The sequence below is a fragment of the Sus scrofa genome, chromosome 8 (assembly GCF_054392235.1).
Source record: "Sus scrofa isolate SSC_HxYL_T2T_F1_AM1 chromosome 8, Sscrofa_HxYL_maternal_Yorkshire_Landrace_v2.0, whole genome shotgun sequence".
NCBI classification, from domain to species: Eukaryota; Metazoa; Chordata; class Mammalia; order Artiodactyla; family Suidae; genus Sus; species Sus scrofa.
The window spans coordinates 92,840,815-92,862,584 of NC_139390.1; the positions used below are offsets into that span (position 1 = coordinate 92,840,815).

General features: G+C 43.3%; 1 protein-coding gene across 2 annotated transcripts in view; it reads left to right on the forward strand.

The window, feature by feature from the left end:
• Window positions 1-9,203: 9,203 nt before the first annotated feature.
• Window positions 9,204-21,770, forward strand: part of TBC1D9 (TBC1 domain family member 9) — a 114,608-nt gene continuing 102,041 nt past the window's right edge. For both annotated transcript variants that reach the window (XR_014812905.1, XM_021101555.2), the window contains exon 1: window positions 9,204-10,155. Coding sequence is in view for 1 of the 2 variants with exons in the window: in XM_021101555.2 (XP_020957214.1) it covers window positions 10,026-10,155 (130 nt within the window). In the remaining variant the exon portion in view is untranslated. The remainder of the gene's footprint in view (window positions 10,156-21,770) is intronic.

The window sequence follows — 21,770 nt, forward strand, 5'->3', positions numbered from 1 at the left end:
TCCCTGTTTAGGAAGCATCTTGTCTGCATTGGCAGCTGCAGAGGGGAGGTTGCCACACAGTTTACATAGGAACTCAGCTTCTCTCTTAAGGGGGGATTCAGATTCATTTGCACAGTCGCCTGTTTCCCTTACAAGCTTGAGCAAGTGCTGGGGTAACCAGAGACCTTTTCATACGTTCTTGCAACTCTTTTCAGGGCCTACTTAGACATAGATAGGAATGTGGAAAATAAACAGACCTCCCTGCATCCAGACCTGCCCTTGGACACTAGGAAAGAAAGAGGCCCAAATAGCACTCCTGACCTTCAGTTAACTCTGCATACTACAGACACATCAAAGAAATCTTTGCAATACAGATGCAAAGCCATGTTACCTAAAGGTAGCACTTAGCCTTGGAAAAAACGGATGTCTCTTTGTCCATATATGTTAATGGGCAAAGATTGATGTTTCTTTTCTTTTCTTTTCTTTTTCTTTTTTTTTTTTTTCTTTTTAGGGCTGCACCCAAGGCATATGTAAGTTCCCAGGGTAGGGGTCGAATTGGAGCTAGAGCTGCTGGCCTACGCCACAGCCATATAGCAACGTGAGATCTAAGCCATGCCTGCGATTTACGCCACAGCTCACGGCAATGCCAGATTCTTAACCCACTGAGCAAGGCCAGGGATCAAACCCACATCCTCATGGATACTAGTCATGTTCATTACCACTGAGCCACAGCGGGAATTCCAGAGATTAATATTTGGAAATATGTTTAACAAAAAGCCAATTGTTATCTATAAGTGGTGATATTTTGGGAAATTTTCTTTCTCACATTTTTCTATCATATTCTTTTTTTTTTTTTCTGTCTTTTTGCCTTTTCTTGGGCCGCTCCAGTGGCATATGGAGGTTCCCAGTCTAGGGGTCGAATTGGAGCTGTAGCCACCGGCCTACACCAGAGCCACAGCAACATGAAATCCGAGCTGTGTCTGCAACCTACACCACAGCTAAAGGCAATGCCGGATCATTAACCCACTGAGCAAGGGCAGGGATTGAACCCGCAGCCTCATGGTTCCCAGTCGGATTCGTTAACCACTGCGCCATGACGAGAATTCCTATCATATTCATTTTTTAAAATAAACATTTGTAATTTCTATAAACTGAAAAAAACAAAAGTATTTTATTCTTGGGGAAAAAGTATCATTGTGTCTATTGAAAGCTTAAATCATGTACCTTGTTCCACCCAGAAAAACAGTGAAAGATACTTTCATACGAAACATTAAATGGAGTTCCCTTGTGGCACAGCAGGTTAAGAACCTGGTGTTGTCATTGCTGTGGCTCTGGTTGAGTTGCTGTGGCATGGATTTGATGCCCGGCCCCAGGAACTTCCACATGCCATAGGAGTGGCCAAAAAAAACCCTTTCAAATAAAACAAAAAAAAACTTCTGTCTACATCTTTGGAGTTCCCTTGTGGCTCAGTGAGTTTGGGATCTAGTGTAATACTGCTGTGGCTCTGGTTATAGTAGTGGCATTGGTTCAGTTCCTGTACTGGGAACTTCTACAAGCCATGGACAAGGATAGAAAAAAGAGAGAGAGAGAGAAAGGGAGAGACAAAATATTAGATGAGGTTGTGGAGAAATAGATGCTGTCCCATGCTGCTGGGAAAAAGGATTAGACACAATCTTTCTCTGGAGTAATTTACCAGTGTGTGTCAAGAGAATTAAAAAGGAACATTCCCAATGCTCATAGTAGCACTCTTTACAGCAGCCAAGACAAGAAAGAAACTTAAGTGTTCATCAAAGATGAACGTATGGAGAAGATGTGGTGTATGTATACAATGGAATATTATTTAGTCATTAAAAAGAATGAAATATTACCATTGGCAGGAACATAAGTGGATCTAGAAATAATCATACTAACTGGAGTGAGACAGACAAAGAAAGGCAAACATTATATGATGTCACATATGTAGAATCTAAAAAAAAGAATACACACAAATCTATTTACAAAACAGAAACAGACTCACAGACATAGAAAACAAACTTATGGGAATTCCCCTTGCAGCTCAGCAGATTAAGGACCCAACATGATTTCTGTGAGGTTTGATCCCTGGCCTCAATCAGTGGGTTAAATATCGGGCGTTGCTACCAGCTATGGCATAGACTGCAGATGAGATTCGAATCCCGATGTTGCTGTGGCTGTGGTGTAGGCCCAGCTGCTGCTCTGATTCAACCCGTTGGCCTGGGAAATTCCATATGCTGCTGGTGTGGCGGTAAAAGAAGAAGAAGAAAATAAGAAAGATTTAGACTTTTTTCTTTTTCTTCTCTGTATTTGCTAATTTTTCCATTATCAACATGATTTACTTGCATGATTCAAATTAAACATGAGAAGGAATTTTAATTGGAGATGTTTAAATTTGTAAAATAGTTCATGTGACCCTCTTAGACACACACACACACACACACACACACACACACACACATAAAAGATAAAACTTAGAATATAGATGATTTCTGGCTGCAGGTTCTGGTAAAGGCTATATATGATCTGGCATCAGCTTCAAGGGGTCCCACTGCAGCCATAAAGAGAGTTACAGAGGGTTGATTTGATCAAATGTAATCTCTAATGCAGCACTGTTTCATTTAACCACCAACCACCTATCTTTATTTAGAATTCTGTGATGTTCTATTGGCACATCTGAGATAGATTTCTTCCTTTCTTTTAAAGGGATTTTATATTTAGATTTGGTGTTAAAATCCAAGGCCATGTTTTATAGAGAAGGATGCATTTGGTAGGTATTCATTTTTGTTTTTAATACGTGCCTTCTACCTCAGTGTTCTTGGTGAGTGAGGGGTGGCTATGCATAGGGGAAGAAAGAAGAAATTAAGTTTTTAAAAGTTTCATTCAGGGACAGAATGTCTCATCTTCCAATTTGATTGACTGAGTCAGTCCCATTAAAAGCAAACTGTAATTTTCATTGGAATAGAAATCAGTGTGATTTAACACATCTCTTTTTATGGAAGATTACATTTCACAACCTATAAGAGGATGGCAAGTGATGACAAAAAAAAGGGGGGGCTCTCACCAGTACAATTTTATGATGAAATGCCTATTTAGGTCTGTATTTTAAAGAAGACATAAAAGACATCATAAAAGGGCAGTGCATTCTGTAAAAGAAGCCTCAGTGAAAACTGCTGAAGGGGTAGTGCTGAGAGCCTTGGGACCAATAAAGAACAAGTCATTTTTTGCCTTTTTCTTAATTCTGATAAAGGTAGCTCAATAACCCACTCTCATGCTTATCCTTTGAGACTTAAGTGACCTAATATTTCTCTCTTGGTGTGGTGAATAAGTTCATTTTCTCACTTAAGGGTATCTATCTAAAGTTTTTCAAAGACTTTTGACTTTCAGATCATTTAAGTTTCATGATGTATATTCTTGTCTGGAAGCGCAGAGAGGCTGGAAATAAAAGGTAAGGGGGGTTAAGTATAATGAACAAATTAGAGAAGTTTGGTATTAATTTGTTCTTTTGTGTTAGTACTGGTGCCTAGATAGTCTTTCCTTTAGATCATTGAGTCAAACTCATCATAAAAACATCAGAGGATTTGATGAGTTCCCAAATGGCACATTGGGTTAAGGGTTTGGTGTTGTCACTGGTGTGGCTTATATTACTGCTATGGCAAGGGTTCAATTCTGGGTTTGATCCTGGTCCTGAAACTTCTACCTGCCACAGCTTTGGCCAAAAAGATTTTTTTAAATGTTGGAGGATTTGAGATTCAAGATAGAATCTAGTAGGGGAGTTCCTTGGTGATCTAGTGGTTAGGACTCAGCACTTTCACCTCTGTCACCCAGGTTCAATCCCTGGTCTGGAAAATGTGAACCCACGTCAAGTAGCTGCACATTGCAGCCCTAAAAAGACAAATTAAAAAAAAAAAGAAAGAAAGAAAGAAAAGAAATACTATTCATAGTGGTGTGTATGTGTGTGTTAATGAGTGATGACATGGACTGCTGACATTAATTACCAAAAGAGTCAAACCACTAGGTTTCTTAGCATTAAATAAAATAAAATAAGCTATATTTATGTAATATAGAATTATAACCAAGAAGATATAGTCACTAAAAAACAAATTGTTAAGGAGTTCCAACTGTGGCTCAGTGGTAATGAAACTGACTAGTATCCATGAGGATCTGGGTTTGATCCATGGCCTGGCCCAGTGGGTTAAAGGATCTGGCATTGCCACAGCTGTGGCATGGGTCACAGCTGTGGCTCAGGTCACAGCTGTGGCTCAAATTCAATCTCTGGGTGTGGCCATAAAAAAAAAAAAAAAGGTAGGTTTTCTTTTTTCTTTTTCTTTTGGTATTTTTTTGTCTGCAGCTGCAGCATATGGAGGTTCCCAGGCTAGGGGTCTAATCAGAGTTGCAGTTGCCAGCTGACGCCACAGCCACAGCAAAACCAGATCCTAGCTGCATCTGCAACCTAAACCACAGCTCACAGCAATGCCAGATCCTTAACCCACTGAGCAAGACCAGGGATCCAACCCGAAACCTCACGGTTCCTAGTCGGATTCATTTCTGAAGCACCACGACAGGAACTCCCAAAAACAGGTTTTCTAGTAGATCTCTTGTGCAGGCTTGTCCATAGTTCTGTCACCTTATTTATTTATTTATTTTTTCTCTTTAGGGCCCCATCGGTGGCATAAGGAGGTTCTCAGGCTTGAATCGGAGCTGTTGTTGCTGGCCTATACCACAGCCACAGCAATGCAGGATCCGAGCTGCATCTTCGACCTACAGCACAACTCACGGCAGTGCCAGATCCTTAACCCACTGAGTGAGGCCAGGGATTGAACCTGAAACTTCATGGCTCCTAGTGGGATTCATTTCCACTGAGCCACAATGGGAACTCCTGTCACCTTATTTTGATAATTGTTCTCTGATGCTCTGCTAGGGACTATCTCACACCTACTGACTCCTCCCCTCTGTCACCACCTCTTCAGGGTAAGCATGTGACTCAGTTCTAGCCAATCCATGGATTCCAACACTCTGCTCACAGTTTCAGATATTGGCCAAGAAAACATTTTATAAATATGAATTATTTTAACTCCTCTTCAGAAAAATGTGACAGATAATGAGTGGAGAACAAAGGAAAAATTGCAATTAAGAGTTGGGGTCATAATAGTCTCCTAAATAATTAGACCAACTTCCAAGTCATGTACCTTCCCTTTTCTGAGTTTCGGTTTCCTTGTATACAAGGAATGAGAAGCTCAGCATAACTGTACTCAGGTTCTTTAATGTCATTCCCTTTCTAAAGCTCTAAACTTTTTTGAAGTTTAGAAATTCAGGAGATTGGTGAGCCTTTCCTTGTTGGGTGCCTACAGAGGGCCCAGGGCTAAGCCTGGGGATAGAGCAATGACCTCACAGTCTTGGCCTCAGGGAACTTGCGGTGGAGAAGTGTGAGGCCGGCAAAGTGTCTACTCACCTTCGATGTGGTCCAAGCTCTTTACCTCACCACTCTTTCCCAACCCTTGAGATGTGCACTCTTCAGTGAATGACAGCTAATCTGAAAACAAGTCTCTGCTAATACCCTGCTTCATCTTTCTCCCTTTGAGAGAAGGCTATCTTCTTTCCAGGTGCATTTGACAGAGGTCGTCTGACCACAGTTTCTCTAACATGAAGATAAATGATGTTTTATTCAGTTTTGATTTCCAGAGCATCTCCAAATTCAAAAGGTGGCGTGATCCATGGAATGGAGGCAAGCTAGAATTATTAGATTTCAGGGCTAGTCTGAAGAATCTTTTCTCTCAGATCACACTGTATAATATATAAGGATGGTCCTGACTGCAGATCTGTTCAGCCACTTAAAAGGTGAAAGAACCAAATTGTGGCTTCTGTATCATCAATTACCTCCATTACTTGCTGAGTAAGATGGTTGTGGTGACTAGCTGATCAAGTTTTTCCAGTTGGACTAGCAACTCAGATCCACTGGGAAGTTCGCTACATCAGATATCAAAGTCACTGCGAAGGCTTGGGTCTTGGATCTTTGTTTATTTAATTAATTAATTTATTTTGTCGTTTTTAGGGCCGGACCCGAGGCATACGGAGGTTCCCAGGCTAGGGGTCCAATTGGAGCTGTAGCCATGAGCCCCCGCCAGAGCCACAGCAATGCCAGATCCGAGCTGCGTCTTCGACCTACACCACAGCTCATGCAATGCTGGATCCTTAATCCACTGAGCGAGGCCAGGGATCGAACCGCAACCTCATGATTCCTAGTGGGATTTGTTTCCGCTGCGCCATGACGGGATCTTTGAAACAATATTACTCTTCCCTATCCCAACTGGTCACCCTCTTCTTCCTTACTAGATGCAAGAAATTCTAACTATCCTCCTAGAACTACTGCCCTTCCAGTTTCAGCTGGGAAGTTCTGGGCATTAAAAAAAAGGGGGGGTCCTTGTTGATATGTCACCTTCAGGTGGCAAGGGAAGGATTTGGCTTCTTAAGGGTTTTATTCATATGCCGTGTGAATTTTCTTCCTGCTGAAATTAGAACTGAGTTTTCTACTGGTCTTCTTCTTCTTTTTTTTTTTTTTTTGTCTTTTTGCCTTTTCTAGGGCCGCACCCACCACATATGGAGGTTTCCAGGCTAGGGGTCTACTCGGAGCTACAGCTGCTGGCCTACACCACAGCCACAGCAATGCAGGATCCGAGCCATGTCTGCGACCTACACCACAGCTCATGGCAACACTGGATCCTTAACCCACTGAGAGAGGCCAGGGATTGAACCCCCAACCTCATGGTTCCTAGTCGGATTCATTTCCACGGTGCCACGACAGGAACTCCTCTACTGGTCTTCTTAAGGGTTTTATTGATTTGCTGGGTAAATTTTCTTTCTGCTGAAAGTAGAATTGAATTTTCTACTGGCCTTACCTCTCCTGGGGCTTCTGAATGATGGAATGGTACTGAGACTAGTATTCTGCAGTCTCCATGCCCTTACTTCCAGGAGAACTGGGTGGTCATGGAGTGGGCACTGCAGTTGGGGGGTGGGGAGAGGGGAGAGAGGTGAGGTTGGGCTGAAATAAAGTTCTTAAGACTCTATTTCCTATTTCCAAGGATGGGCAAGTCCCTCGGAGACAAAGTAATTACTGGGAGTGGGTGAGGAGAGGGAGGGAACTATACCATTGCGGAGGTAAAAAAGCAGGAAAGGCCAGCACAAATGGGAATGGGGGTGAGAGGTGCCAAATTTACTACCCTCACAATCTTGCTTCAATCAGATCCGCCCACTAAGTAGCAAACAACTAACTGCTGCAAAGTGGGGCCATCAAAGTCCTATTGGAGTTGAATTTTTCCATTGATGGGTGGGAAATCTCAGGTGACAAAGATTATGATGTCTTTAAGCCTATTTTATCTAGGTATCTGTTGAATGCCTCTTTAAGTGGTTTGAGACAATCCCACAGATCAAACCACCTGATCCCTTGTTGCGGTGGCTGTGGTGTAGGCTGGCAGCTACCTCCAATAAGACCCCCAGCCTGGAAACTTCCATCTGCTGCAGGTGAGGCCCTAAAAAAAACAAAAAACCAAAAAACAAAACCAGAATATAGCTAAGGACTTAATTTTTTTTTCTTCTCTCCTCTTTGTGTCCAATCTTGTTCTCAACACGTTTTTTTAAGTTTGTTTTGGTTTTTACCACTATTTTTACATCTTAATCTTCAAGAAGGTAGAGATTTTTGTGTGTTTTGTTTACTTATCCCAAAGGCCTAGAGTGCACGCATTCAATAATTACACGTTGAGTGAATGAACACATGAATTACATAAGTAAATAAGATTTTTGGCACCAAGAGATACAGAGTGTTAAGCTAAGATACTTTAACAAAGTTTCCTTGTGACTCAGTGGGTTAAGGATCCAGTGTTATCAGTGCTGTGGCTCTGGTTACAGCTGTGGCACAGGTTTGATCCCTGGCCAGAGAGCTTTGGGCTGGACAAAAAAAAAAAAAAAAAAAAAAAATCACACTTTAGGGGTAGAGTAGAGAGGTCAAGACACAGCTTTGAGCACTGTAAGAACACCCCAAAAGACAGTACAAGGGCACTTAGCAAGTTTTTTTTAATGTTAATTATATAAAATAAAAGAATATCAATGGAAGCACATCAAAATATTAGAATTCTATATAGATTTAATACAACTTTACATACATACAGTTTGCAGTATTTTTATTTCTTAAAATTTACAATAGATTTTGTGAATGCAGGCACTGTACCTTGACCAAAAGATGTTTTTGAGTCTGTGTTAAAAAATGTGAAATGACCACAAATGTCTGGAAATCTAAACTATTTCCTAAAGAGGCAGGAGGTCAACGAATATGATAATGTAAAGGGAGACTTGCATTTCTCAAGAGCCCACTAGGTAGGAAACCAACATGTGCAGGGACATCTTCATTAAAATAGCTGGCAGGTGCTCACTGGACTATTTGAAGGAAGTCAGCAATCCAAGAGAGAGCTAAGTAATAAATGCGAAGTCCACACAAGAAAGTCTCATTTGAATGCTTTGCTCTTTTGGAAAGGGAGAGGTCCCTGGGGTTGTCCTATGTCCAAGACAAAGCAGAGTTTAGTAAATTCCCATCATCTGGGAAGAGGAGCCCCTTTTTGCTCAGCTATCAGCAGATCTACTGGGTGTAAAAAAGAAGTGAAAAAAAAGGTCATCGGATATGTAGGTGAATGGTCTGTGATGGCCACAGACTCGAAATACAAGGGAAAGAAAAACTGTCTAGGGATAAAGATGGCCTGGTTTGTGTGTCTCTAATTTCAATGATTCTTTTAAAAAATTTAAATCCATCCATTAAGTGTGAATAAATCCTTGGATTCTGCCATGTCCAGTTCTCGAAGCGCCAAATGCCTCATACAGGGACAGCTGTGGTGTGAATTAGTTACTCTAAGCTTTTGGGCTGCTTCCAACTTCGCTATTGCTTCTGCCCTACAGGTCAAGGAAAGAAGTGATGTAATGCACTTAGCTGGGCCACTTTAATTACAATGGAATGGAGAGGGGGAGGGGTTACAGGCGATGACAAGTTTAGCGCATGACTTGCCCTAGGGATGTAGGAAACAAAAACATCGACAACCATTGGCTGCGCCCACTTCCGACCCGGGTCTAGCTCCCTGCCTGGAACCTTGAAGCACGTTTCTTGGGAAGAGGGGTGGCGCTAACCTACAGAGCGTCAACCATAAACACACATACACACGCAGCGCGCGCGCACCCCTCCACCCCCACGGAGGCTGGCAGCGTCCTCCCTGCTGGGATGGGCGTGGGGCCGAGTGCTTGCCACCCGGTTCCCAGAAGGTTCCCGCAAAGCCAGACGCGGCGGCCGCACTCGGCTCGCAGGGCCGGTGGAGGATTCGCGTCCGCGGAAGCTGGTGTCACTCGGGCTCGCTCGCAGTGAGCCTCGCTGTCGTCATTCATTTGCAGTGTCCGGAGCGTCCTTCCAGCAGGGAGCTGGGCTTCGCCGAGGGTGCGAGCGGCCTCGACGCGGAGTGTTAATGCGCGGGGACCTCGAAGGCTTAGACCGACTAGAGACGGAGGCGGCCCGGGCAGTGGGTGGGCGCTACGGGAGCAGCCGCGCCCCAGATCAGCTCGGCCCGACCCGCGGGGCCGAATCAGCTCGCGTCGCCCGCAGCCCAGCCCGCCGCCGGGCGGGATCCCGGGACTGAGCCACACCACTTCCTCCTCCTCCCGCTCCTCTTCCTCCTCCTCCTCCCGCTCCTCCCGCCGCCGTGGGCCCCAGGCGGGCTGCGGAGCGAAGGGCCTGGGTGTCTGCGGCCGCGGGCTCACGGGAGGCGGCGGCGCCGCCGCGGAGAGGATGCTGCTCGCGGCGCCCGCGTCCTCGCCGTCCTCCCCCGCCACCCGCGGGAGCTTAGCTGTGGCCCGGGCGCCGCGGGCAGCCCCCTGGTGAAGCCGCTCTCTGCCGCGGCACCTTAGCCGGCGGGCGGGCGGGCGCGCGTGTGCCTGGGAGTGCGCGCCTGTGTGCGCCGGACCCGACCCGCCGCCCCATTGTGCGGCCGCCCGCGGCTCCCGGGAACATGTGGGTGAACCCCGAGGAGGTGCTGCTGGCCAACGCGCTGTGGATCACCGAGAGAGCCAACCCCTACTTCATCCTGCAGCGGAGGAAGGGGCACGCGGGCGATGGAGGCGGCGGCGGCGGACTGGCGGGTAAGGACTCGCGGCGTGTCCCCGCGGGAGGGGGGCCGGGAGCGCTGCGGCACCGCCCGCGGCCCCGGGCTGCGGGCACCCGAGACGCCGCCCAGTCCCTCGGGGCCCGGCGACCCGCCCCACTTAGCCGCTTGAAAGCATCAGTAGTCATCATTTTCGGACTGAAAAAAAAAAGAGATGCCTCTTTTCTGCCGCTTCCAGGCGATGCGGGCCCTTCGTGGACCGGGAGCCCCATTCAGTGGGTGGTGTTGATGATGAGTGAATCTGGGGAGGGGGGAGCATAAGTCCTTATGATTTGAACGCGGCACTTCTCCCCTCCCACCTTTAAAAAATATTGCTTTATATACCGGCAAGAGAGGTGAAGGATGGCTAATTTTTACTTCATTCTCTTTACTGGTAATGGCAGGTTCAGGTATAAAATGTTCTTTTGTTTCCAGCGAAGCAATCGGAAAGGAGGCTGGTGTGGTCATTTCCTAGATTAGTTATGACCTAAGAGAATAAATAAGGAAAAAGGAATTGTTGTTGTTGCATCTAATTAGACATAAGAAAGCAAGTTATCTGGCTGTAAAAAGAATTAGCAGTATAACTACATTTTAACTCTTACCTCAATCACTTTCCCAAACCCCCGCACAAAGCATTGCTAATATTGTAACTATTACTAAAACCATGTGTTATCATTCAGGATTGTAAAATCAGACCCCTATCCCAAGAAGTGCCACGTTAGAAAGGTATTCCTTTATTAACTAGTTTGCTTGGTGGGCGATTACAGATCATCTCCTACACATACTGTCCTAGAGAAATTGGACCTTCTCCTCTCCCCAGTGGTTAGAATGAACAAAACTGGGATACTTTTTAAAATGAAAAAGTTAGCAAAAGAAACGGGAGAGGTTTAACCCGGAAAGAGATTGCACAAAAAAGATGAACCTTGACCTCTTCAGAGTTCAAAATGTCACCCTCCCCAACCGCGACCCCCGCCCCCACCGCCCCGCCGGCCGCCCCCAGCTTACACGCTGGGTGAATTGTAGCCTTCAAAATGCCCTGCTATGAACTGAAAATTCTTGATGTTGTAAGTATTTGTTGTGATTATAATTTATAAACTAGTTTTCTCAAGATTAAATTTCAAGTGTCATACACTGTATGGCCTCTACTGGTTTGACAGATCTTGCTAATGCATCAGATGGTCTATAGATAATCTAATTTTTCTGCGCTTTTGCTACCATAAAAGAGAAGGGAATCTGCAGAGCTCCAGATCGTGTTCTGGAAATTCTGATTTCTGGCCTAGAATCAGAATTTTCCTCTTCATTTTGTAGAAGTTGTCTAACTATATACATTAACCTGAAACTTGAGTATCTAATATTGGTACCAGTCCAGATTGTCCTTTAAGTCTAGAACAACAAAGTAGATAGTTTATTGTATTAACAGAGAACATTTCCTGCCTGGAGTTAATCCTCCCACACCATGAACTACTAAGTATTTATTTTCTGGAGTCATTTACAATAAGTTATAAAAAATAAGAAGTGCAGAACCTTCTTTTTCCAGTGGACATTTTTATTGTGTTCCTACTGATTCTTAGAGCTGTAATTAACTGCAGTCCACTTAGAATCTCATCATTGATGACATTTCAGATAAAACTTCATCTTCTTAATTAAGAAATCTTAGTTATTGTACTTATTGCAGGAATGATTGAAATCATTGAAAGGAGTAGAAATACTCTTGCCAATGAAGGCTTTTTTCAGCCAACATGGAAAAAAATGTTTGCTCTGCTGGATTGGTACCACATCAGAGGTAGCAGGAGCATTTAGAAATCCTTGTACAGTGTATAAAATATTCTAATCCTAATGTGGATTCATTTGTGCATTCATTAACTCACTCTATAATTTAAAATATTGGTTGGCACCTTCTGAAGTGCCAGTGTCATGAAGTCTAGTGGGAAAAGACAGATACTGGTAAAATTATCTTGTAAATTAATATAAAATGGCCATTCCGCAGGGTCCCAGTGGAAGACGGAATCCAAATGAAGAGAGTTTAGTGAAAACACAACTTAGAAAGATGAAGGCAGAGTTACCAGAACCAGTGAAAGGCACAGCAGGGGGAAGCTGTTTAGGTGGCTGGAATGATGTTGCTGGGTGCCACGTGAGCTTGAGTTAGTAAGGAAGAGTTTGGGCCTCCAGAGAAACAGCCACCCCTAGGAACACAGACCACAGCAAAAAGGGAATCGAGAGGATATGCCTGACTTCTCTCTTCTCCCCACCTCCCAGCAGTTCTGCCATTGCCTCCCATCTGGAACCTAGTAGAAACTGGCTGGGTGGGGTGTCCAGGTGATCTAGACCCTGAGACCCTAGGGATCAGCTTCCCAAGGATGGATCTTGGAGGTGAGGGCAACTTGGAGAATGACCAGCACTAATATCTAAAGGAGAGGAATGATGTTGGTTGCTCCATTCTGGGGTGTGGGTGGGTATCAGTTAATGGAGATTTTTGGAAAGATCGCAGGACCTTCATATAATGTGCATTATCTGGATCAATGCTCCATTGCCCACTCATCCGGTGGATGACGTAGGAGTGGGAAACCTGCTTAGTATGAACTGGCGGGAGTACTCAATGGTCCAGGGTACTTGGTAACATGTTAGCACACAGGCTATAAAAAATAATGTGCCACAGTGAGGACACTTGCTTTTTTATTTTTATCTTATTTTACCTCTTTTTGAATACAAGCAGTATACATAGGTATTGATGCAATGAAAAATTTTTAAATTGCATTTGATTCTTTATTAACTCCCTTTAACTGAGATTTCATACATGTATAGAAAAATGCACAAAATAGAGATGCAGAGGGCAGTGACTTATAACAAGTAACCCTTTGCAGCCAGTACCAGGATAAAAAATAGGACATTGCCAAGTGCCAGAATAATCCCAGAATCTCTCTTTGTGACCCTATTCCAACCACTGCTCACCCTGGCCCAAAGGTTAAAAACAAACAAACAAACAACTGTCCTGGTGTTTTTTAGTAAACACATCCTGGCTGTTCTCTATAGTTTTTCTGAAAAAGAGCCAATCTCTAAACACAATATTTTGGTTTTGCCTGTCTTTTTGAGCAATGAATGAAATCATGGCGTATGTATTCACACATGCCTGTTCTCTGCTTTGTTTCTGATATCTGTGAATGTTGCTTGTGGCTGTTGTCCGCTCATTTTCCTCTGCTGTGTGGAAACCTATGATATACCACAATCATTTATTCATACTTATCCACTGAGTTGTCGGAGGACCTTTGGATGATCGATTGGGGGTCATTATGGATTAGGTGGCTGTGATCATTCTCGTTGGTGTTTCCAGGTGCCTGTGGAGGTGCATTTCTTTTTGGTCTTTACCCAGGAGAGGAATTGCCAGCTCATCGGTTAGGTGTATCGCCAACTTTGGTAGATAACACCACACTGTTTTCCAAAGTAGTTGTACCAACAGACTCCCACCGACAGCATATGGGAAATTTCCCTTGCTCCCCGTCCTTGCCAACATTGTCGGTCTTTGTAATTTTAGACTCTGGTGGTTTTGCAGTAGCGTTGCCCTGTGAAGTTAATTTCCTTTTCCCTGACGGCCGAGATTGAACAACTTTTCATGTTTATTGGCCATCCAAGATATTTTGCAGAATGGTTGATCGTGTCTCCTGCCTGCTTTTCAATTGGGTCATTTACTTTTTTCTTACTGATTTATGGGTATTTTAAAATATATTCTACTTATGAGCTCATTGTTGGTTGTATGTGTGGCATCATCTTCATTCTGTAGCTTGCCTCTTCACTCTCTTAAGGATGAAAAGAGGCTCTTTTTTTCTTTTTCTTTTTGTCTTTTTAGGTCCGCACCCACAGCATATGGAGGTTCCCAGGCTAAGGATCAAATCAGAGCTACAGCTGCCAGCTGCTGGCCTACACAGCAGCCACAGAAACACCAGATCTGAGCCGCATCTGTGACCTACACCACAGCCCATGGCAACACCGGATCCTTAACCCACTGAGCGAGGCCAGGGATCAAACCCGCGTCCTCATGGTTCCTAGTCAGATTCGTTTTCATTCCGCTGTGCCACGATGGGAATTTTTTTTTTTTTTTTTTTTTGGAAAGAGGTTCTTAATTTTAATATCCAAGTCCTTTATAGATTCCGTTCTCCTTTATGGTTAGTGTTTTATTGTATCCTGTTCAATAAGTCTTTTACTCCACTGAGATTATAAATATATTCTTCTATAATTATCTTCTAGAAACTTTTCCATTTTAACCCCCAAATTTATATTTGCAATTCACTTGGAATAATTTTTTTGCATATGGTATGAGATGGGGTTAAAGTTTTAAATTTAAAAAAATGTCAAGGACATTCAGTTGCCCCAGCATGATTTATTGGTAAGTCGATTCTGTTCTCACTGCCCTGCGGGGCTACTTTGTTTATAAATCAAGTGCCACAATATGTGTCAATCTGTTTGGGCTCTCTAGACTATTCCCTTTGTCTATGAGAATATTCTTGCACCAATACCACATTGTACTTTTATAATAAGAGGTTATATTCCTTAGATCACGTCCTCTTGTTATTTAAGCGTTTCTTGGCTGTTCTTTGACTTCTACATTTATACATTTTATCTTTTTTTCTCTTTAGGGCCACACTTGTGGCATATGGAAGTTTTCAGGCTAAGGGGCTAAGGGTTGAATTGGAGGGAGCTGTAGCTGCCAGCCTACACCCCAGTTCATGGCAACGCCAGATCCCTGACCCACTGAGCGAGGCCAGGGATCGAACCCCCATCCTAATGGATACTAGTCGGATTTGTTTCCACTGAGCCATGACAGGAACTCCTTATCTGTAGATTCTTTTGTATTTTTTAATGTACACAATCATGTTTTCTGAGAAATTTGTTTTTTTCTAGTCTTTATGCTTTAAAATGTTTTTCTTTGCCTTTTTGCACAGGCATTTTGTACAGTGTTGAGTAGATATGCTGATTGTACATACCCTTGTCTCTTTCCAGGTCTGAAAAGACTTTCATTTGTCATTTGTTCATCACTTACGGTGATTTTTATAGATAATTTTTTTCATTTGAAGAGGGTTCTTGTTCCTAGTTTGCTAAAAGTTTTTAATTATATGGATACTGAATTTTTCAAGTGCTTTTCTGTGTCTATTGAGCTTATTGTGTGATTTTTCTCATTTATCCTGTTAGTGTGGGGACTTGCATTAACTGATTTTTGATTGTTTAACCAAACTTGCATATGTAAAATAATCCTACTTGGCTGTGACATATTATTGTTTTTGTATGTTTATTTATTTATTTCTATCTTTTTGTTTTTTTTAGGGCTGCACCTGCGGCATATGGAGGTTCCCAGGCTAGGGATCTAGTTGGAGCTGTAGCTGCCTGCCTACACCACAGCCACAGCAAAGTCAGATCCGAGCCACATCTGCAACCTATGCCACAGCTCACAGCAACTCCAGATCTTTAACCCACTGAGCGAGGCCAGGGATCGAACCTGAAACCTCACGGTTCCTCGTCAGATTTGTTTCTGCTGCACCACGACAGGAACTCCTGTTTTTTTTGTTTTTTTTTGTATGTTTATTAATAATCACTTTTTAATCTTTTATTTAGAGTTTTTGCAACTTTATAAATTAGTAGGATTTGATTTTTCTTTTTCATAACATTCTTGTCGAATTTTGGTATCAAGATTATACTGGTCTTGGAGTTCTCTTGTGGCTCAGCGGGTTGGGGAATCCAGTATTGTCACTGCAGAAGTTTGCAGCTGTGGCACAGGTTCTATCCCTGGCCTGGGAACTTCTGCATGCCGGGGTGGGGGCGTAGGGGCAGGGGCGAGATTATACTGGTCTTAAAAGGTAAGTTGCAAAGTGCTCACTCTTTGTTTTATTTTTTGGAAGAGTTTGTGTCTGACATGTTTGGCAGAATTCACTGGTGAGGCCGTCTGGCTTTGAAGTGTCCTTTGTAGGTTTGTTGAATGGTATGACAGCTATCCAGATATTTAAAATTTTTCTTTTATTGAAAGTTTTATGAGTTGTTTATTTCTAGGATTTATCTTTTCATCCACATTTTCAAATATACTGGCATAAATTTGTTACTGACATTCTCAAATTTTTAATATCTGTAGGATATACAGTGATACCTCCCTCTTTCATTCCCGACCTTGCTTATTTGTGCCTTCTCTTTCTTAATTGGTTTTTCCAGGAATTTATCAATTTATGTTGTTTTAAAAATTAATAGCAGTGCCCCTTGTGGCTTAGCAGTAATGAATCCGACTAGTATGGAGGACTTGGGTTCGATCCCTGGCCTCACTCATTGGGTTAAGGATCTGGTGTTGCCATGAGCCATGGTAGAGGTTGCAGATGAGGCTTGGATCCTTTGTTGCTGTGAAGTTATTGTAGTAGAAAATAAAAATAAATATAATAAAAAATGTCAGTGGGTCCCGAAGTTACTTTTTTTTTTTTTGGTCTTTTTTGGACTGTACATGCAGCATATGGAAGTTCCCAGGCTAGGGGTCAAATCAGAGCTGCAGTTGCCAACCTACAACACAGCCACAGCAACACCAGATCCGAGTCATGTCTGCGACCTACACCATGGCTCATGGCAAGGCCAGATCCTTAACCCACTCAGTGAGGCCAGGGATCAAACTCATGTCTTCATGGATACCAGTTAGGTTCAGTACCCCTGAGCCACAATGGGAACTCCACTGAATTTTGATAGATAATATTTTGGTGATTATTTTACTCAAAATAGTTTATATATTTTCATTCTTCTGATCTTGAGCTATTTAGATATACTTATTAATTTTTTTTTGTCTTTTTTTTTCCTTTTCTAGGTTTGCACTGTGGCATATGGAGGTTCCCAGCCTAGGGGTCCAATCAGAGCTATAGCCGCCAGCCTACACCACAGCCACAGCAACACCAGATCCAAGCCGTGTCTTTGACCTACACCACAGCTCACGGCAATGCCGGATCCTTAACCCACTGAGCCTGCGACCTCATGGTTCCTAGTCAGATTGTTTCCACTGCGCCACAATAGGAACAACCAACAGTTAATTTTAAAAAGTGTGGTTATGACAGTGGTTCCATTGTCTTCTGATTTTCATTTTCTTTCTTTCTTTTTTTTTTTTTGGTCTGGAGAAGTAAACTGTCACTCTGAATTATTGATTTTTTTTTTTTTAGTAATGTCTTTTTTCCAGTTAGTTTGTGTAAAGTACTTTGACCTTGGTTTTCTGAAGCTTTACTGTAATCCACCGACTTGAGGATTTTAAAAAGTTGTGCATGGAGTAGTAAGACTTCTTTATCTTTCATTTACTTTGTAAACTTCATCCATTGTCTCTTTAAATATTGCTTTTCCCCATTCTCTTCATCTTTCTGGAGCTCCAATTACATGTATGTTAGACGTTGTATCTTCTCTATCAGTAACCTTTTGATTTTCACTTGCTTCATTTTGATTATTTTCTTCTGATCTGTATTCCAATTTGCTGTCTATTTAACTGTGTTTAATCTGTTAAGTCTACGTGCTTAATTACTTTTCAATTCTAAGATTTCCATTTGGTTCTTTTTAAAAAAAAAATCATTTCTACAGTTATCTATCAGAACTCTCCATATTAAAAACCATTCTTGAGAATGGCAAGCAGAGTTATTTTATTTTGCCTTTTTTCTGTTTTTTTGGGGTGTTTTTTGTTTGTTTTTTCTCTTTAGAGCCGCACCTGCAGCATATGGAAGGTCTCAAGCTAGGGGTTGAATTGGAGCTATAGCTGCTGGCCTACACCACAGCCACAGTAACACAGGATCCAAGTTTTGTCTTCAACCTACACCACAACTCACGGCAACGCTGCATCCTCAGCCCACTGAGCGATGCCAGGGATCGAACCCGCATCCTCATGGATACTAGTTAGGTTTGTTTCCACGGAGCCACAACAGAAACTCCTGAAAACCAGAACCACTTTAACTTTAGGTATTGATGTATTTCAAGACTGGGCTGGATGGTTTTGCCAACTTAAGACTCACACTTGTAATTAGGTTGTAGGTCTCTAAGGTCCCAACCGAAAGAGAGAGGAGCATCATTACTTTGCTGTCCCTTTGCTGGCACGGATTCCTGTCCTTGTCCTTCTAGCCTCTCATTCTGTTAAAAGCCCATCCAGAATCTCAGACACTCAGCAGCCCCTTCGGGAAGAAGCAGATGCCTCTTTGAATAATAATTGCCTCCCAATGTAGGACTCTTGTCTCTGAACCACTTTTCCAGGTCAAGTAATTTTTCTCTCTTAGTTCTTTGCTATTTGAAAGTGTATTTTGTCCCATTTGTAGAGTTATCCTCAGTAGTGGGTGGCCATACAGATCGTCTTGTCTGCCATTATAAGGTGGTGCTGTTACTATCCCTGTTTTATAGAAAAGTAAGGCATTAAAGAGATTGAGTGTCTTGCCGGGGGTCACACAGCTAATAAGCTGGGGGGGCCTATTTGACTTTGTATTTATTTTTCTTGACAAGATGGATTATAATGACATAATTTTCCTCACTGTCCTCCTTGAGAATCTAATAAAAGCTATTGACTCTAACCTCCAGAAAAATGAAGACACTGAACAAGTTTATATGCAATTTTGGGAGCTTGGTGGATCCCTGGTGTATTAGAATATAGGTGCCTCTAGTTAGAGCCTGTCACCAAGAGGTTGGGACAGTTCCTCATGACCCAAAACCCAAAGTGTGATATGCTCCGTCAGCTGTTCTGTCAGAAATGCATTTGAGGACCGCTGGGTTCGAAGTGCTAAACTTCAGAAAGATACAAAAGAAGAAAGAGGCAAGTTTTCTCTTGCTGAGCCATTACTAACCTAGTGGTCAAACCTGGATGAATGCATTTGGGAGAACTAAGAACATAGGCATGGAGATGATACAAGTGCAGACTAAGGCTCAGTGCGAGCGTTTTGAGCTGGGTTCAGCGCTGGACTTGTAGGAATGGGATTCTTTGCACCATGGGGAGAACATCACTAGGGAAATGGGCCTTTTGATAAAGGAGGGCAATTAGGAAGCAGTAAACATAGAAAAGAAACCTCTCCCTTTCCTGCCTAAAGGCAGGAAATAAATTCTCCGTTTACAGGAGACACTCTTATCAGCCCAAACCCAGCACCAGAGGGCTGGGCAAAAAAAAAAAAAACCCTTGTTAAACCAACCCTTATCTTCCTAGCTGGATTATAGCCTTCGCCCAAACCCCTTCCCCTTGCCTCTTCTTCACAGATGTATTGTTTCTTTGTCTAGAAGGTGTAAGGGCTTCCTCTTCTGGCTATCCCTTGGGTCTTCATTCTCTTGCGAAGGCTCCCAGGTACAAGTTCAAATCCAATAACAGGTGTATGCTTTTCTCCTGATAGTCTGTCTTAATTTAATTTTCAGACCCAGCCAGGGACTCAAAGAGGGTGGAGTGAAACTTCCCACCCCAGAAAACTCGCAGTAGTTAGAGAGAGGTAACAAAGGAATGTTCTAGCAGCCCTCACTAGTTAACAGTGCCTGTTTTTCTCGTCTTGCCAACTTTAAGTATTAACAAGGTTGCTCCTGGTGGCACTTGGTGGTTAATGTTTTGCTTTGTAGATTAACTGTATTTAAAAGCCAGTAAAATGTGTTTGTTCCTAATGGAGCCTAATATTATAACTGATATGACTTCTGTGTGTTGGGGTGGGGTGGTCTTTAGCTGTGGATGGGGTTGAATCAGATCCTTATGTAATAGGAAGGCACCACTGGTGAGAAGCTTGATTAGACCAAAGCAGATGTTGCTTGCTCGTTCCCTGAATTCCTTCCCCTCTGCTTGTTACCAACTTTAAGAGAATTTTGTCCCCACAGTTTAGCCATCCCTTCCGATTTGTCTTGAGGTCTTACCTTATTCCACATAGAATGAATACGTGTAATTTGGGAGTTCCCGTTGTGGTGCAGCAGAAACCAATCCGACTAGGAACCATGAGGTTGCGGGTTCGATCCCTGGCCTTGCTCAGTGGGTTAAAGATCTGGCGTTGCTGTGAGCTGTGGTGTAGGTCACAGATTTGGTTCACATGTGGCGTGGTTGTGGCTGTGGTGTAGGCCAGCAGCTGCAGCTCCAATTCGACCCCTAACTTGGAAAACTCCAGGTGCCAAGGGTGCAGCCCTAAAAAGCAAAAAAAAAAAAAAAAAAAAAAGAATACACGTTGTTTTGTGGAGGATTTGAGATGGCTTTTGCTCTCTTGCAGGTTTTTGTAAACTGATCTCCAAAAGTAGGGAAGAGAAAATGTATTCCAAGCTTCTTTTCAGAAGTTTGAGGGGTTGAAGCTGACTTCCTGTTCTGGGGACATTGCGTGTATTTTCCACTCTGCCATCATTGTGCACAGGGGACCTACTTTATGAAGAGATCAGGTTTCAGATTATGGGATGATTTCCAGGACCGCTCACCAAACCCAGTTTCAGAGTTGTGGCCAAATCAGGAATTTATAATTTGAAACTGGGTGGCTAGAGATGCTAATGGCTGAGGTGGGCACCACCTCGCGGTCTGGGTCTGGGTCTCCAGGGTCTGTCGCCCTGAGTGCACCAGATGCCACAAGCACATTGGAAAGCCACCAGGCTTGCTCTTCTCACTCGCTGTTCTCAGTCCTTCTCTTGTGTTCTGTATCCCCCTCACAGGGCTCTCGGCTTTTTCAGCCCTTCCCTTAGTAAGCACACAACTGGCTTCAAATCTGGCTTCAAATCCCAGCCCCATTTGCTACCAAGAGATGTGATTTAGGGGGGGCCAGGACCTTTCTGAGCTCGAGTTCCTTATGTAATATGGCTTAATAACCTTTCTGCACTGATGGTGTGGATTCTGTGAGACAGTCGTGTAAACTACAGGAAACACAGCAGCTCTTTGTAAGAGATGGCCCATCGTCCTCCCCTGGCTGATGGATGATCTCAGGTGTTAGGAGGCAGCTGGCTGTGAGTAATTCACACCACACCGTTGTGGGAGTCCTGCAGCTGACGGAGACATCGCATTTCTAAAAGGTGCTGATAGAGCAAATGGTTATCTGTCTGATATTCCGGGCACTTAAAACGTTAAGTCAATATCCAGGCTTTTTGGTGAAGGTAATTTTTGATCAGCAACTTTTAAGTCATTCTGCCTGATACCTTCCTCCCTCTTTCCTTCCTTCCTTCCTGGGGATGCACATTTTGGAAGCTCTGCCAGTAAACACAACTCTCCCCGCCGCTTCTCCTCTCTTCTCTTTTCCTCTCTGTCCTCTCCCTCTCTCCTTGCATCAGTGACTCTGATTGTGGCAAACTGGGACCACCATGGAGAGAACTGGGCTGGAAGGCCAAGGAGGAGCCACTTTCTCTCCCTCTCCCTCTCTCTCTCTCTCTCTCTCTCTCTCTCTCTCTCTCTATATATATATATATATATATATATATATATGATACATGCTTAGTCAACCAGGAGCTTGTAATTTAGAAATATCGTGTAGGAGTTAAACCAGAGAATTTGAGAAGAAATCATTGATACACTTTCCGTGTTGCTGTGTTTCCCTTTCCTGCCAGGGGGTGTGTCCAGAGAACAGGCCAGTCCTTTTTAAAGTGATTCTGCAAATTGCCTCTGGCTTCTGATTTCCTTCAAATGGCATTTCCGTGGGTGCTCTTAGTTCTTTCTAT